The sequence below is a fragment of the Polyodon spathula genome, chromosome 4, assembly GCF_017654505.1.
Source record: "Polyodon spathula isolate WHYD16114869_AA chromosome 4, ASM1765450v1, whole genome shotgun sequence".
Classification (NCBI taxonomy): domain Eukaryota; kingdom Metazoa; phylum Chordata; class Actinopteri; order Acipenseriformes; family Polyodontidae; genus Polyodon; species Polyodon spathula.
The window spans coordinates 80,394,425-80,412,367 of record NC_054537.1 but is presented as its reverse complement, the minus strand read 5'-3'; the positions used below and the strand labels follow the sequence as shown (position 1 = coordinate 80,412,367).

The 17,943-nt window shown below is 39.5% G+C and overlaps 1 protein-coding gene across 2 annotated transcripts in view; it reads left to right on the top strand.

Annotated features, from left to right (window-relative positions):
• LOC121314920 (zinc finger protein ZFPM2-like) overlaps positions 1 to 17,943 on the top strand; it is a 154,218-nt gene that overhangs the window by 95,248 nt on the left and 41,027 nt on the right. For both annotated transcript variants that reach the window (XM_041248674.1, XM_041248675.1), the window contains one exon: positions 2,019 to 2,130. In XM_041248674.1, the coding sequence (XP_041104608.1) occupies positions 2,019 to 2,130 (112 nt within the window). The remainder of the gene's footprint in view (positions 1 to 2,018; positions 2,131 to 17,943) is intronic.

Genomic DNA, 17,943 nt, shown 5'->3' with positions numbered 1-17,943 from the left:
TTGCAGTTCGAATGAACTGAAGAAAGAATAATAAACAACAACAAAAGGAAAAGAGAAAAAGTAAAAATAAGCACAACAAGTTTATTATTTGTGTTCTCTGTATTCATTCGTGTTTATTAGTCCTTCTTCACTCCCCTTCTCTCACTTCAGTTTCTTTGAGCCTGCATGTTCAATGCTAGGACATTTCGTCACTTGATGACCTTCGATACCTTTGACGCTGGTACATGCGTATTTCAGTCATCTCGAATGAAAGCCGGATGTGCAGTTGAAAGTCAATTTCATAAGTTTGAATTAAGGGCTTGTTCGTTTCGTGGAGACAATGGCATTGAGTAAACCCTCCACAAGTAATAAACATGATCATGAGACTTAAGCCAGAATGGGAGGAAGAGTCTGCTTTCACTGAAAACAGTGAAACAAATAACACATTTTCAACTGAATATCCTCCTGGATCAGACTTGAGGAGAAACAAGCTAGCCTCTTTAAAAGCACGCTTCAGCAGTCAGCAGATGCTCCTTTCTGCATTCAGTAGCTGATGTAACGACTCAAGTGAGTTTTGTATGGCTTGGAACATCGCTCGTGCCGAACGTCCTTATTCAGAAGAATGAATCTTTAAAAAAAAAATAGTGCTGGCGTTAGAGTAGAGAGTGCATGTTTAAATGTTATATTGCAGGTCTAAAATTAATATTATATTTACATAGCTTACATCTCGTCATGAGCAGGTACTGCTATCCCTTTCAAAATAAATACAGTGCATTTGTCATGGAGTAGTCATACAAAAAAAAAAAAGGTTTTTAAAAAAAACAAAAAAACGAGCATTGAGATGTTCTCAACGGAAGAGCTGGTCAAAAAGAGACTTTTTTGTGGTGTTTTTGGTGAAATGTTGCTTCATAATAATGTTTTATTTAAAGTGCATAATACATACAGTATAAACTGAAATAATGAAAAAACACCATAGTGTTACATTTAAAGTGTTCGAGTACAACTAAAATCATAGAGAAACTGCAAGGCACTGCAATGTTCTCTCTTGTTCTTGTGTATTTTTGCTGCCATCAAGAGATAACAACTACTGTGCTGCACAGAGTAAGTGCAAAATTACATTATAATGTTTGAGAGAATTAAAAAAAATAAAATAAAACAATGCTAGTATTTAAAATGTTTTGCTTGCAAACATCTAGTGTTTTACAGTACATGTCTTGCGGCTCTCGGCAATATGAACATTTTGCTATGTGGCTCGTATTGTCAACAAGTTTGGCCAACCCTGATAAACTGACTAGTTTAATTGTCAGCTTATGGTGGGAATGCTAGGGAAGATGTATTCTATCTTGAATTCCCTTTGGTCAAAATGTCTGTCAAAACAGTGAAAATAAAATGAATTGTGGGTGGGGCCCTTATAATCAAGCCACAAGAACTGCATTTCTCAACACTCTTTTTGTCCTGCTTTTTAAATTTTTGTTCAAAACATCTGCATATAGCCTTGCTTTCTTAAAAAAAAAACAACTCAGTGTCTCTGCTGACTGAAAAAATAAAATGATGTTATACAATCAGAATAATTTGCTACTGTATTATAAAATGTAACCCAGATCGCCTTTTGAAATGGATACTGATTCCTTAAATTCTTTCCTGTCTGTTTCAGGAAATAGTGAGATCCAGCTGATAATGAAGTACAATGTGTCTAAAGTTCACTTCTAAACACTCCCGTTCTTCACTGTGAAAGTCATCTGCATTCTCTTTATAATTCTGAGCCACCAGAGATCTTCCTAATCTCAGCGATCTGATCCAGTATCATTCGAAAAGAATCCATGATAATAATTCCACTATTCAGATTGGCGACAAGGCTGAGCAGCAACCCCCTCCCCTCCCCGTCTCTACACATCTCAGAGAGGGGAATAAGGCCTAGGCTTATGAAACTTGGAGTTTAGGGCTTGCAATGAAGAATAAAACAGAACTTCTGGTTATTACAGTTTCTTTAATCACCAAAATAAGCAAATAATTAGTGTTTGTTATCTTTCCTTCTGCAGAAGACGAAGTGTTCAGTCCCAGTGGTGCTGAATGCTGGCCCCAGGTGGCTGCTGGATGTGACTTGGCAAGGAGCAGAAGACAACAAAAACAACTGTGTTGTGTACTGCAAAGGTAAGCATGCACATTCGTTAGCTCACTTTTGAGGCAATTAAAGAGCCAGCGCTTTGGCTTCCATTTGTTTTTTGTTTATTTGTTTGTTCACAGGCTGTGCAACAAAGATTTAGAAATTGGCCATATTTCTGTCTAGTTGAGTTCCATTTGACTAATCTGTCAATGTTAATGCATGTTAAGGGATTGGTCCTCATTTTATCAACAGTATTTAGTTGTCTATGAAACTGAAACCAATAGAAACCAATAGAAGTAATATGATTGTACTAAAGCATTCCTGTGTGTAGAGACAAATGCGAGAGCACTTAACGAAAGATAAGGTCAAATATCAATGACCGCTGTCAAGGATATTAACCCTATTATACAACGAACAAATGTTTAACATGTATGCGGCTTAGGTTACTTGAAATATATGTCACATTTTAAAGCAAGTTTGAAGACTCTAAAGAGGGCATCTGCCATAAGATAATGAGCGCTCTAACAGACCCAGACTGGCTGAGACGAGCTGGATTGCAGTGTTGGCCACTGTCAGATTTAAGGTGACCCTTTGGACACCACATAAAGCAAAGTAATAACTTATAGCTTTACAGTTACCCTCTGCTGTTTCCCTGTAGTCTGTAGTATATGGCTGTAGTTTTGTTCTGTTATGCATTGATGGTAATAATTAAACACTTTCCCTTTAACATAAAGTGAATCATTGCCTGAACTGGGATTTGAAAGCCAAAGATTTTTCTCTGTCCCAGATGTCTTCCACTAATCACTACTAGACTACACTGGGGAGTTATCCTCTTAACCAATTGCTTAACTTTGTGCTCTTTATCATGAATTCATTCAAGTTTTGATAAGCTGTGAAAGATGATGTTATTTTAGATTGTAATATTTTAGTAGGGAGATACTAACGTGACTTATGGGCCTTTTTTAAAGACTTTGTAATTCTGGTATTTATACATTAGCCTCATGATATCAGTCAGCTTGCCCATTATGACTGTTTATACAGGTATTAAGTTGTCAAAATAAATATAATTTTAACCTTGGTTTTTGGACCCTTCACTTCCTAGGGCAAACAAAAACTATATAAAATAGTTAGTTAATTCATATACACACAATTTAACATGGGGTATATAAATAGGCCAAGCTATTCTGTGTATAAAATGTTGCTTCATGTATGAGGCCATAAATTCACAGGGAACTTCAATAAATAGCACCTTAAACTTATTACAAGTCAAACACCTACACAACAGACATGCCAGTGCTTGAGTTTGTCTGGTGTGCAGACACTTCTGTGACTCTATCAGCTTGCAAGATGCTTAACTGTGACTCTCTCACAGCATGCAAGCAAGGGCTGGGGGAAGGAGTCTTCAATATTTACTACCCAACACTTGATAATTGGTATTTCTTTTTGTTTTCTGTTATAAAAAGCAATGTTATTCACAGCAACTGTGGCAAATCCCAATTTACTTACAGTTGGTGCATTTGAAATCGAAATAAAGTGCCGCTGGCTGCATTCCCAATGAACATGACTTTCATATAGCGTGTGTATTAAAACTGAATGAACATTTCTTTCTGGAACTCTGCCTGTGTTCAGTTGAGAGAGCTGCTGATTAGAAATGAAGATGGCATACTGTCACATCCCTCATGGAAATCAGAGGGTGTCTTGTGAGTGAGTTTCCAGTGATCTTATCCTTTAAGGAACATTCGTTGATTTATTACTTGTGATAATGGTGCGCTGACATTATTCTAAGAAATAGAGAGTTATTGTGCTTATTAGCATTCCTCTTCTTAAAAAGACATTTGAAAGCTTTCATTCAAATACTTTATTTTATTAACTTGTGTATCTGATCAGCCACAGTATGAAAAATAGCAAATATGATAGCATGTCATTTACTGCTCTTAAAATCTTCATTCAGATTTCTAAGGAAGTTCAGTTAAAAGCAAAAACAAAATGAAATTGCAAGATGACAAGGTCAAACAAATTAACAGTATTACAGATGTTCTTTTTTTCGCAGGCGTCTCGTGTACAGTAACATCTCTGACTATCAGAAATGCATTCAGTTGGTACATGTATAAAATATAGTTGAGAGCCAAGATAAAGGAGAAAAAAGAGTGGTAGTCTTTAGCATTGGTCTGTGAGGTCACACAGTATGAAACTAAAAGGTTTGTGAATGTGATAAACTCCCTTTACTGAATGGTGTATGATACGTCTGAAATCTGAAGATGTGTCTATATAGGGCAGTCATGCTCTAGTCTTTTATAAAGAGGCCAGGTCCCAGTGCTTGGGTAAGGGAATTAAGCTTTGTTACTTTGCCAAGTCCACTGGGTTCAATATTCCAGCTATGGGATGTTTAAAAGGAAAAAACAGGGCACATACTGAGCTGAGATGATGTTTTATTTAATTTCTTACCCATGAAATCAACTAAGGGTATTCAAGTTTCATAGGCACTTTAATGCAGAAGAAAACCTAGTAGACGGAGAGCCCCTCATAAGAATCGATACAGAAATGCACATTGCTTGGATGTTGTTCATTTATATTTGTGTTTATGGGTGAAAACGTATTGCAAACAGCCAGAAATCAGACTCAGAACACTTTGGATTATTATATAACTGTATTATAAACAGATATTCATGTTTTAAATTGGATGACATTGCTGTTCTAAAGTATTCTATTTATATTCCCTTGTCTAAAAAAAAATAATGAGCATTTACTGAAATGTCGCAAAACAGATTTCAGAGTGCCTATATTGTAAGCTTCAGTTTCGTTTACTACAACCACAGAACAAGTTCTGCAATTTATACATCAGTCTTGACTTCACTGCAGAAATTAATTATCAAGCAATTCATTATCAATCAGTTACTCTTTACACTACAGAAACTAGAGTTTTAGGAACTAGCACCTCCTGGTAAACTTAGCAAATGCTAAACATGGACAAATTTCATATTTTCTATTCATATATTCTATTCATTTCTCAGACCGTTCCATTGTATTTCATGCTCGTGTGCCCTCTGCAGGCCTGGTTTAACAGCAGGGTTTTTCAGACCACGTTGAACAGCGACCCACCACTGTCTGAAGGCACTCTTTTGGTAGAAGCAGCCGGCTGCTCTGGGCAGTGTCACCAGAAGGGAGGTTATCACCACGGACGCATCCAGCCAGGGCTGGGGCGCTGTGTGGAATGGCCAGGATGTGAAAGGTGTGTGGAACCCCTCTTGGCAAGGTCTCCACATGAATGTTTTGGAGCTGCAGGCAGTTTACCTGGCCTTGTAGAATGTTTTGCAGGAGATTTCGAGGGAGACATGTGCTTGTCCATACAGACAAACACAATAGTGGTCTCCTCTCACTGCAGGCAGTGCATCTGCCTGGGGTGACAAACTGGGCGGCGACCTCCTCTCAAGGGGAGTCCCTAGTGGTTCAGAGTGAGGCATCACCCCGAGGTGGTGAGCCTCATCTGGGAGAGGTTCAGGAGAGCAGAGATAGACCTCTTTGCCTCTCAGAAATCAACCAACTGGTTCTCCATAATAGGAGGCAGGGACCCGTTGGCAATAGATGCCATTTGCACATCTTTCAATTTTTTCACTCTAGCTACTTGTTACTGGGGTTCCGTATGGTAAAGCACAGCAGAGCCTCTTAGCTTAACCTTGTAGCATTCCAGTCGTTCTGCAGTCTTGCCCTTACGACGACGTTGGTACACTCATCCATACGGTAATGGTTACATTTCGTACTTGATAGGGAATGTTAGGTTATAATCATAACCCTGGTTCCCTGAAATAGAAATGCAGCCATTAACCTTCAAGGTCACTGCGTCCATGATTGCAGCAGGCTCAAAGGATAAATGATGCTGAGATCTGTGAGCACTTTTGTGCCTCTGGGGGTGGGCCATGACTGCATCACAGGCTCGCTGAGCAGCTTTGGTATACAATTTTCAGGATTCAGTTCTTTAGGAGGTAAATACCCATACAGTAATTGTTACATTTCTATTTCAGGGAACCAGGGTTATGATAACAACGTTTTAACAGTTAATATTCATGGTGCACTTGACTGAAGAGAAGAATGACATTTGTTTCTGTTGAGGTGGAGCAGAAAGTGACAAGACATGGGTTATCTGTATACCTTTAATATGCTGCGGCTGCGTGTGCAGAAATCTTATGTGTTTTCTTAATAGAGAACATTTTTATAAAACTGGAGGTTCTCCTAATTAAAGCATATAGAACATAATGGTTAGGAGGGATATTTGAAACAGTTAAGAAGATTTAATTGTGAAATTTAAACACTCCCTTTGAAAAGACTGCAGGAAATAGGAGGTGCTAAGGTTATTATCTGTTATCTGGAACAGAGAAATAGTGAGACTGAATAATAACTAAACAACTGACACAATGTAAAATTTCATTATCAGTGTATTAAAACAAAATTGTACCCTAAAGGAGTCTCTACCACAGCTCTAAGCAGCAGTGTAATTATGTTTAATTAAAATACAACAGAGATCAACAGAATCGTTTTCATTAGGAAATTATTAACGATTCTGCTGCAACAATAATTGATTGCACTGTGCCACAGGATAATTCTATACGGCCAGTGTGGTATGGCAAAATAATACACCCTAAACAGCTAGGGCTTGTAAGTACTGTAGTCTTTATTTTGGAGATACACTGTTCATGTCTGGGTTTTTTATATTAATGTGGACCTAATACCAAAAAGGGTATCTAGCTGGATATTGCTAAAATCTTCTTTCTATTTAGAAAATGCTGTAGTTTCCCCTGTTGTACGTTTCTCAAAAAAATGTGAATAACAAAATAAAGAAATAGATAAAAGGCTTTTGAGATTAATGGAATAGTGTGAGTGGTCCTACTGTAGATCTGATAAAGAACTGCACTGTTACAGCATGACTGTCATGTCATTCACCTCAATAACCTTTAAACTGACCTCCATTATTTCCAAGAGTGATGATGCTTTTTCTTAATGTTATATTAATATAATATTAATTGCACACTTGTTTTGACTATGATTGTTCTATATGCACAAAAAAAAAACCTGAAATAGTGATAATTTTTACTATTTTTATAGTGATGTATCAATTTGGATTTAGGATTTATTTCATCCTTAATTCTTGCTAGATAAGTATAATCTGCTAAGCATGCTGGTCTTATTGTGTGATTAAATTGGGTATCAATTGTTCCATTCTGTTGACCTCAAACAGTGACCCATTTCAAGCCCAGGCTCCGAGCTGAAAGGTCCATGGTGTAAAACCAGAAGCTACTGTGTGACACTAGCCACATTCCCCTGCCTGTTATGTGCACAAGGAAAGGCACCTTTAGTACAATTTTCCCCTTCTAAGCCTGCAAATTATGGAATAGCGCAAACTAATTGAGAGGAATGGTAGTTCCTCGCACCAAGCGCTAGACTCTCTATACAGCAAGGATAGTTTACATGTTTTCAGGGTACTGACACAGCAAAAGTAAAATCAGCCAAAAGCACCCAACAAAGGTTGCCCCAGTTGTTTCATCTAACTTGGCTTGGGTTTTTGGTCCAAGTTAGAAGAAACAATCTGGGCAACCTTAGCCCCCATTGGTTTTACAGTTGTGCCTATTTGCTTTGTGCTGGGCAAGGTTGCCCCAATCATTTCTTGAAACTTGGCTTGTGTTTTTGATATCTCCACTTTAAATGGCTGGGCACTTTTGATAACATGGTGTTTTTTCACATTTCCAATGTGTTTTTGTTTCAGATAGAATATTCCAATGCTATTTGGAGTCAGTGTCTTGTTGAGTTTGATGATTCCCTGCCACATGCTGTGTAATCCCCCAGTTCTCTGTTGTCAGGTTGCACGCCTGCTGCTACATTACTCTTTCACAGCCCTGTTCATCTTACATCCACCTCCACCATTTTAATCCCTTTGACCCTGCACCCTCAGTGTTTCCCTATACCATCAGCTTTGCCAGATTACATCCTCCTGTTCTGTATGCCATGCGACTGAAGCTATGCGTTTTTGCTCAACCTGCCTGTGGGTAGAACCTTATGGTCCATGTTGAGCTGATGTAAACCCACTTCATGTCTCTGAATTGGTTCCAATATATATATATATAAATATACCCACACTTATGCATAGGCTTGCTACTTTTTGATTTTAATCGGTAAAGCTTGTTAAACGTTGAATTTCCCAAAAATATGAGTTAGACTGAAATAAATTAATATACGATAAACATCTATAAAACCACTCGCTATTTTTTTCTTATCAAAATAATAATTTTGAATGTTGTAATTTGTTTCAAACTTTTTTTCACAAAATGTGCAATATCTATGTTTTTGGTTTTTTTTGCCTTACCCAAAGCATCTAAGGTCATCAGTAATCTCTTGTAAAGGGATAACATTTGCAATAATATTGAAAAAAAAAAAATTTCAGTAATATTAGCATTACAGAAATAGGGATTTTTAACGTGATTTCTATGATGACTTTCAGCTTTACATAAGAAACATAAGAAAGTTTACAAACGAGAGGAGGCCATTCGGCCCATCTTGCTCGTTTGGTTGTTAGTAGCTTATTGATCCCAAAATCTCATCAAGCAGCTTCTTGAAGGATCCCAGGGTGTCAGCTTCAACAACATTACTGGGGAGTTGATTCCAGACCCTCACAATTCTCTGTGTAAAAAAGTGTCTCCTATTTTCTGTTCTGAATGCCCCTTTTTCTAAACTCCATTTGTGACCCCTGGTCCTTGTTTCTTTTTTCAGGCTGAAAAAGTCCCTTGGGTCGACACTGTCAATACCTTTTAGAATTTTGAATGCTTGAATTAGGTCGCCACGTAGTCTTCTTTGTTCAAGACTGAACAGATTCAATTCTTTTAGCCTGGCTGCATATGACATGCCTTTTAAGCCCGGAATAATTCTGGTCGCTCTTCTTTGCACTCTTTCTAGAGCAGCAATATCTTTTTTATAGCGAGGTGACCAGAACTGAACACAATATTCAAGATGAGGTCTTACTAGTGCATTGTACAGTTTTAACATTACTTCCCTTGATTTAAATTCAACACTTTTCACAATGTATCCGAGCATCTTGTTAGCCATTTTTATAGCTTCCCCACATTGTCTAGATGAAGACATTTCTGAGTCAACAAAAACTCCAAGGTCTTTTTCATAGATTCCTTCTCCAATTTCAATATCTCCCATATGATATTTATAATGTACATTTTTATTTCCTGCGTGCAGTACCTTACACTTTTCTCTATTAAATGTCATTTGCCATGTGTCTGCCCAGTTCTGAATCTTGTCTAGATCATTTTGAATGACCTTTGCTGCTGCAACAGTGTTTGCCACTCCTCCTACTTTTGTGTCGTCTGCAAATTTAACAAGTTTGCTTACTATACCAGAATCTAAATCATTAATGTAGATTAGGAATAGCAGAGGACCTAATACTGATCCCTGTGGTACACCGCTGGTTACCACACTCCATTCTGAGGTTTTTCCTCTAATCAGTACTTTCTGTTTTCTACATGTTAACCACTCCCTAATCCATGTACATGTGTTTCCTTGAATCCCAACTGCGTTCAGTTTGAGAATTAATCTTTTGTGCGGGACTTTGTCAAAAGCTTTCTGGAAATCTAAATAAACCATGTCATATGCTTTGCAATTATCCATTATCGATGTTGCATCCTCAAAAAAATCAAGCAAGTTAGTTAGGCACGATCTCCCTTTCCTAAAACCATGTTGACTGTCTCCCAGTACCCTGTTACCATATAGGTAATTTTCCATTTTGGATCTTATTATAGTTTCCATAAGTTTGCATATAATAGAAGTCAGGCTTACTGGTCTGTAGTTACCTGGTTCAGTTTTGTTTCCCTTTTTGTGGATCGGTATTACGTTTGCAATTTTCCAGTCTGTCGGTACCACCCCTGTGTCAAGAGACTGCTGCATGATCTTGGTTAGCGGTTTGTAAATTACTTCTTTCATTTCTTTGAGTACTACTGGGAGGATCTCATCCGGCCCAGGGGATTTGTTTATTTTAAGAGCTCCTAGTACCTTTAACACTTCTGCCTCAGTTATGCTAAAGTTATTTAAAACTGGATAGGAACTGGATGACATGTGGGGCATGTTGTCAGTATCTTCCTTTGTAAAAACTTGTGAAAAGTAATCATTTAACATATTTGCTATTTTTTTTTCTTCCTCTACGATTTTGCCATTTGTATCTCTTAAACATTTAATCTCCTCTTTGAATGTTCTCTTGCTGTTGTAATATTGGAAAAACATTTTGGAATTGGTTTTAGCTCCCTTAGCAATGTTTATTTCTATTTCTCTCTTGGCCTTTCTAACTTCCTTTTTGACTTGCGTATGCAGTTCTGTGTACTCTTTCTGCGTACTTTCTTTTTGGTCCTTTTTTAATGCTCTGTAAAGTGCCTTTTTCGCTGAATATTTTTTTTAATTGATCTATTAAACCATTTTGGCAATTTAGTTTTACATTTAGATTTAACATCACACATTAACACTGACAGTGAGTTAAATTAAAACCTCTTCATAAATAACTGATTTCAGTTTTTACCGTTTTAAAAAAATGTAATTCAGTTGATTTAATTCAGCTTATATACACCTCAGGCGCAGCGAACAAACACGTAACTGTGAATCTGCAGGCTTCTATTGTATCAATTCGATTTGAGATCGTGTGCATTGGAGTACACTACATTAAGAGAATATACAACTAACTGACTTATATGCAACTTTAGAGTTAGTTTTTAATTGTATGCCTTTTTAGCTGAGTATTCTTCAGTTGTAAAAGTCATTTTTGACATTCTGAAAGGCGGGAGGATGTAGATTGCTCCTCCAATTAAAACCTGTGCTCAGATCACCTGATCTACTAGTGTTTCAGACAGACAGGAGTTTGTCATCGGAGGCAAAGCCTCCTCTGGTTAAGACAAAAAAAAAAAAAAAAGAAAAGAAAAAAAAAAAAAACTCTGGTCTCCTTCAATTAAAACCTGTGCTTAGATTACACAATCTCCCACTGCTAACACTGTGTTTAATTTGTAGAAAAAAAAAAATAGTGCCTCCAGAACCAGAGCCATCTGCCAAGTGCTGTTCATTTAGCAATGTTAAATCTAGGGTTTAGGTTAAAATATATTTTTTCTTACATTTTAGCCAATAATTCAATGTTATTTTATTGAACATTATTATATTATAATGCTATAAAAAATGTAGGCCTAATTTATTTTTAATATTTTTTTTTTCTTTTGAAAAGCTGAGGAGGCTCTGCCTCCCTTGCCTCCTCTAAGGAGACTCCATTGTTTGAATATGATAAAGGGGTTTCTCTGAATGAGACGTTTCTCAATGGCATAACAAGTATTTTTTTTAAAGCATAAAGGCTGGTTTCACCCATGCTCAGCTTGAATTGAAAAATGAAAATTGGTAAAACCTGGTAAATTCTTTAAAGAAAAACGTTGATATTAATCGGCGATTTTGCAATAAAATAAGAATCTAATAGTAGCAAGTCTACTTATACAGTACTATCCAGTGGTATAAAATGCATCTTTACTCCTGTTGTCTGTCTAAGCATGAATGGGCTACCGACTACACAAGTGCCTGCTACATAATTTTTCTGATATAAAAAGCTGATGTACCTTTGCTGCTATACAAATCCCATTCCATTATTGCAAGATGCACACATGTTGTGATATCTTCTGCCTACCAAACATGGCGTTTTTGCACTGTAGGTGCAGCACTTTTCAAAAATACATTCTGCATTTGTTGTTACAAAATGTAAGGTTCCAGCAATAGACAGGAAAAGAGCAAAAGAAAATAAGGGGGGCCGAATCAGTGAGCCACAGTATACGCTCAAGGTTTCTGTACAAACCTATCCAACGGGAGAACAGTGAAAAATATATATGCACTCTATCTTGTCAAAAGCTTGTGGCTTATCTTGAGAGACTGTCATTGCTAGGAATATCATGAAATGGACAGAAATATATAAAATTAATAAGCTGCTGGATGTTGTTGGGAGAGTTATGCTGCGTCATAAATCCAGTTTGATCAAGGCGGACAAGGTTTAAATCTACAACCTACAAGTACACAAGGCAGTGTTTTGGACTGCATTTTATTTTGTCGAGAGATAGGCCCTTTAGCTTGTGAAAAGAGATTTATCTTCTTTTTTTTTCATGACTGACAAATATGAGAGCGCCTAAGGGAACCTGCCAGCCATTACCACCTTTAATGGAAGGACACAGCAGCAGCAAGGTGAAAGAAGGGCCATGGGGGAGAAAAAAATGCTATGCAAAAAATTTAAAAAAAAATTGGTACTTGCTTATCAGGTGTACTTCCTGTGTCGGGTTAAAGGTCACAGAGCTTTTTTTTGTTCTTTTACCCAGAGTGGATGCTATCTGTTATTGTCTACTCCTCAGAAGACTCTTCTTAAATAGCGAAGTAGAAATTTGTATAACACGTTTATCTTGATAATTTATCTGAAAAGCATGTCAAATTGCTTTTGGGTATTTTACAGTTATTTTATCGTGCTAGAATGAAGACCCACACATTAGGGTGGAATTTGGGCTAAAGTTAGCAGGGGTGAAAATGGTTGTAAAATGACCATCTACCACATAGGCTTCCATGTGTATTCTGGTTCTTTTGATCGCAATTTTAAAAAGGTATAACAGAGTTTAAATGTACAAATGAAATTCATGTTTGTTGTTATGCCACAGGGCACCTGAACCATAACTGTGAAATTTAGATTGTTGTGTTAAATACCAGATGGTTGTCTTATGATTAAATGCCAATGTCATCAGATTTCAGAAGTTAAGCAGGACTGGACCCAGTTAATACTTAGACTGGAGATCTCATAGGAACACCAGTGGTGAACATGCTTGAGCCAGTATTCAGACCATGTCCCAAAAAATCTCAGGTATATCTAATTTGAGTTATTTTTGATGCAATGTTAAAAGTCATAAAGCTTTAAAAAAGCAGTAATTGTATCATTAATGCCAATTAATATCTCACATGTTCAATGATTTAAAAAAAATCTGATTATGGTATGTAGTAGCCTTTATAAAAAAGAACTGTTACAAACTGGATTCTGATGTTAGGATTTCTGTTTATATATCAGTGCTGTGTCTGTGTATGACAAACTGACATTATGGGTTCTGAACACTGCTGTTGAGATGCCATTTAAAGCTCTGTATCTGCTCATGCAAACAGATCTGTTTTTTTTTTTGAGTGCGTAGTCATGGGCTAGTCTGAGACGTGGTATGGTTATGGCATATGCAATGTGTAAAAACCTATCCGGCATAAGATTTATAAATACTGTGCATGATTTATAATGAAAAATCTCATCATCCAGTTTTTCTATTTTTCTTTTCATATTATTTTTAAATATTTTTTTTCTTTTTCTCTTGGGCAGTTACTATCTCAAAAGAGATAACAGAGGAATTGTACAATTATCATTTCTCAGACCTACCAGGAAACTTGCATCATCTAGGGAAAAAAAAATGACAGGTCCTTAATGAGTTATGACTGTCCATTTGATGGGAGTTGTCTTAATGCACCCTGACCTTCAACTCACAAAAATCTTAGATCTGTGGAAAATGATCATTTAACTTGTGTATTGTGAAATGTTGGAAAGGAAGCAACTGCGACGAGAAGGAGTAAACCTCGGTCTGCAGCCAGACAAGGAGTTTGCAGATATCATGGGATGGGCATGTGTGTCGGAAACACTGAGATACTGTAGGGAACCTTCAATGGATTTGGACGTTAGTTATCCCTCCTTGTGATAGCTCTGGTCATCCACAGATGTACATCATCCCCGAAAAGACTTGGCAATTGAAGATATTTATGTAACCCTTTTTAGCCTGGCCACAAGGTTTAAACCCCCCCTTCTTTCTTAACAAGTGCCCTGGAAACAAGCAATATTTGAATGACTTCTAATAGCCCATTTCGACAGATTTACTAACTCAGTAAGATTGTCTTCTGCTAATATACTCTGCATTCATTGCTGGTCTTATTTCAAAGTTTTGAGGTGAATGTATACACATCTTTGAGTTTAGTAAAACATAAACATTCGTACTGCTTATGAACTTGTCATAATGCAGTGTTTCTCTGGTATTCTTTTTGAATAGTGTTTGTTGAGAAATTATAATTATATCTTCTGTCATACTGCAAAACAAGTCTTCACCTTATGTTTCCTACGCACCAGTAGATGAAAACCACATTATTATAGATAACTCACTAGCAGTAGGGATCTCAGTTTTATCAGCCTTCTCCTCTGTCATTACTCTTTTAAAACAAACACATTAACTAATGAATTGATATATTTATATTGATGATTAATAAAGCTAACTTATCGTTTCATTGTAGTCACAGCAACATTCTTTACTGTATTGAACTAAAATAATATATAGTATGCAGTATATAAATTAGTGTCACAAAGACGGCCGGAGTGGGCGACGTCAGACCAGAAACAGGAAATAAACAAAAAGAGAGGTGGAGTTTGGTGGAGCTCAGCGAATGGTTTCGCTCAGCATTTACTAAATGAACAGACAGCCAGAAAATAAACGGTTGTAAGACAAACAAAAACACACAGGACACGGCACATTCGCCAAAACAAAGAGATGAACAAAACAGACTAACACTAAACACAGTGAGCTGATACTTTACGTTATTATTCTTGTACAATTACCTCCGTCTCCAATCCCGTTCTCCACTCACCGAACACGCAACCCCGAGTGGGTGAAAACATACTGCTTTTATGCAGCTGTACCGAGACTCAATTGATAATCAGTCGTTCAATTGGAGTCGTGGTACAACTGCACATGAATTAATAAAGTGCAATTCCCTGTGCTCACATATTATTACTTTTTGCTTGCACGTGAAGTGCTGTGCAATCCTCATGCCTAAATACAAATATACATTTTAAACACTTGTGTTACACAGACCTGTTTATATCTTGTGTACCAATGACTATACACCAACATTAACACACAACACAAAATACACACAGGGGTGGGTACTTTGCCACAATTAGTTACAGAAAGAAAACTATCTTGAGTTTCACAATACATTTGTTAAGGTGAAGATAGATGCAGTATTTCAGAAATTCATCCTTGTTTGAATACATTTTTTTTGTTTGTTTTACTTGGTATAGGCCTCAATGGCCACCTTTCCCCTTAAAATCCCAAAAGTCTCGCTCAAAGTCCTGGGCCAAGAACAGGGACTTTAAGGGGCTGATGGGCGGCAATGTTGCCAGTAGCCAGTACCACTGGCAGCGGAAATGCTGCCAATGGTGCAGATGTCAGCAGACGTGCTGACAGCTCCCAGACTGACACCTTCAGCCTGGGCAAGTCCAGCAGCAGAAAAGCTGCTGGGGGTGGTGGTCTCCAGACCTCCCCCAAGATCTCCGGCATTGAAACTGCTGCAGGGGAAGGTGGTCTCCTGACCTCTCCCCCCTTTATAGCCGGCAGCTCCCTCTGGGGGGACTCCAGCCCCCAGAACTCCTACAGCGAAACTGCTGTGGGGGAAGGTGGTCTCCTGACCTCTCCCCCCTTAATAGCCGGCAGCTCCCTCTGGGGGGACTCCAGCCCCTAGAACTCTTGCAGCGAAATTGCTGCGGGGAAGGGTGGTCTCCTGACATCTGCCCCCTTTTTCATAGCCGGCAGCTCCCTCTGGTGGGGCTCTGGCCACACTGACCCCTGCGGCCAAGCAGAGCTGACTGCAACCCCTGGTGAAGCAGTTCCAGCGACCCCAGGCGATGCGGAACGGCTGGCAACCCCAGGTGATGCGGATCAACAGGCAACACCAGGCGATGCGGAGCAACAGGCACCACCAGGCGATGCGGAGCAACAGGCAACCCCAGGCGATGCGGAGCAACAGGCAACCCCAGGCGATGCGGAGCAACAGGCAACCCCAGGTGATGCCAGGCAGGCATCCTTGGGCGAAGTGAGGCAGGGAGTCAGGACAAGCTGGGGTGTGGGCGTTGGCCCTCTTCTCGGCCACAGCAGCCGGGCGGTTCTTCCCCATGCTTCCCTCAGTAGCCTATGCAAGGGCTTCTGAGGACCGCCAGCATCTATTCCTGGTCCTTCTGATGCAAGGAGAGGCAGCTCCTGCTCCTCTCCCCCTGATAGTGATGGAGGCAGACCAGCTCCAGCTCCTCTTCTTGTGATGGTGGGGGAAGTGATACCAGCAGGCATTCATCCTCTGCTGGTGGGGGAAGTGATACCAGCAGGCATTCATCCTCTGCTGGTGGACAGGGACCCAGCAGGCATTCACCCTCTGCTGGTGGACAGGGACCCAGCAGGCATTCACCCTCTGCTGGTGGACAGGGACCCAGCAGGCATCTCCTGCTGCTCTGCTCCTGCCGATGGAGGTGGCGGAGGCGTGTAGTCTCCTGATGACTGAGGTGGGAGCGGGATGTAGTCTCCTGGCGACGGAGGTGGGAGTGGCCTGTAGTCTCCTGGCGCCGGAGGTGGGAGCGGCTTGTAGTCTACCCTTGTTACAGGGGACTGGTGCGGCTCTCCCTCACTTGCCGGGGACCCTGGAGACAGCAGTGGGACCTCTCCCTCTGGCACTGGAGACGGCAGCAACGGCTCCTCTCCCTCTGTCTCTGGAGGCAAAACCAGCAGGCATTCTTCCTCTGCTGGTGGAGATGGGAGCTGCATGTCATCTCCCTTCAGCCCATTGAGAATGCAGGTAGACGTGGCTCCTCCCATTTGGAATGCAACCTGCTGTGGCAGTCCCATATCGGCAGCCAAGTAGTTGATCACCACGGCTGCCGGGTTCACGAAGGGCACTGGGTAGAAATGTTGTTCCCAGCGTTCCCAACGTTCCCCATCTCTGGCCCACAGCAGGTCAACAACCAGTGGGAGGTTCTCCCCGCTCCACTCCGGGTCCGACACCCAGTCTAGCATCTCCTCAGAGGACGGGAAAGGCTCTCTTTCCTCCCTCCTGGGCTCTAGTTCCTCCTCCTCCTGCAGTCGTTGCTGCTGCTTTCCTCTCCTGCTTCTCCCCATTTCTTTATTATTTCTTTATTTATTTATTTATTTTTTTGTAAAAAAGGACGGTTGGATTTTTTTGTAATCCCTCCACACACAAAAAAATCCAACCATCCTTTTTTATTTTTTCCCCCACACACAAAAAAATCCAACCGTTTTTTTTTCCCAAAAAACTGCAGTCCCTGCTCTGGTCTGCGTCTAGGAGGCTCTGGTAGTCCCGGTTCTGACACCACGTGTCACAGAGACGGCCGGAGTGGGTGATGTCAGACCAGAAACAGGAAATAAACAAAATGAGAGGTGGAGTTTGGTGGAGCTCAGCGAATGGTTTCGCTCAGCATTTACTAAATGAACTGACAGCCAGAAAATAAATGGTTGTAAGACAAACAAAAACACACAGGACACGGCACATTCGCCAAAACAAAGAGATGAACAAAACAGACTAACACTAAACATGGTGAGCTGATATTTTACTTTAAGTTATTATTCTTTTACAATTACCTCCGTCTCCAGTCCCATTCTCCACTCACCGAACACATAACCCCAAGTGGGTGAAAACATGCAGCTTTTATGCAGCTGTACCGAGACTCGATTGATAATCAATCATTCAATTGGAGTCAAGGTACAACTGCACGTGAATTAATAAAGTGCAATTCCCTGTGCTCACATATTATTACTTTTTACTTGCACGTGAAGTGCTGTGCAATCCTCGTGCCTAAATACAAATACACATTTTAAACACTCGTGTTACACAGACCTGTTAATATCCCGTGTATCAATGACTATACACCAACATTAACACACAACACAAAATACACACAGGGGCAGGTACTTTGCCACAATTAGTTACAGAAAGAAAACTATCTTGAGTTTCACAATACATTT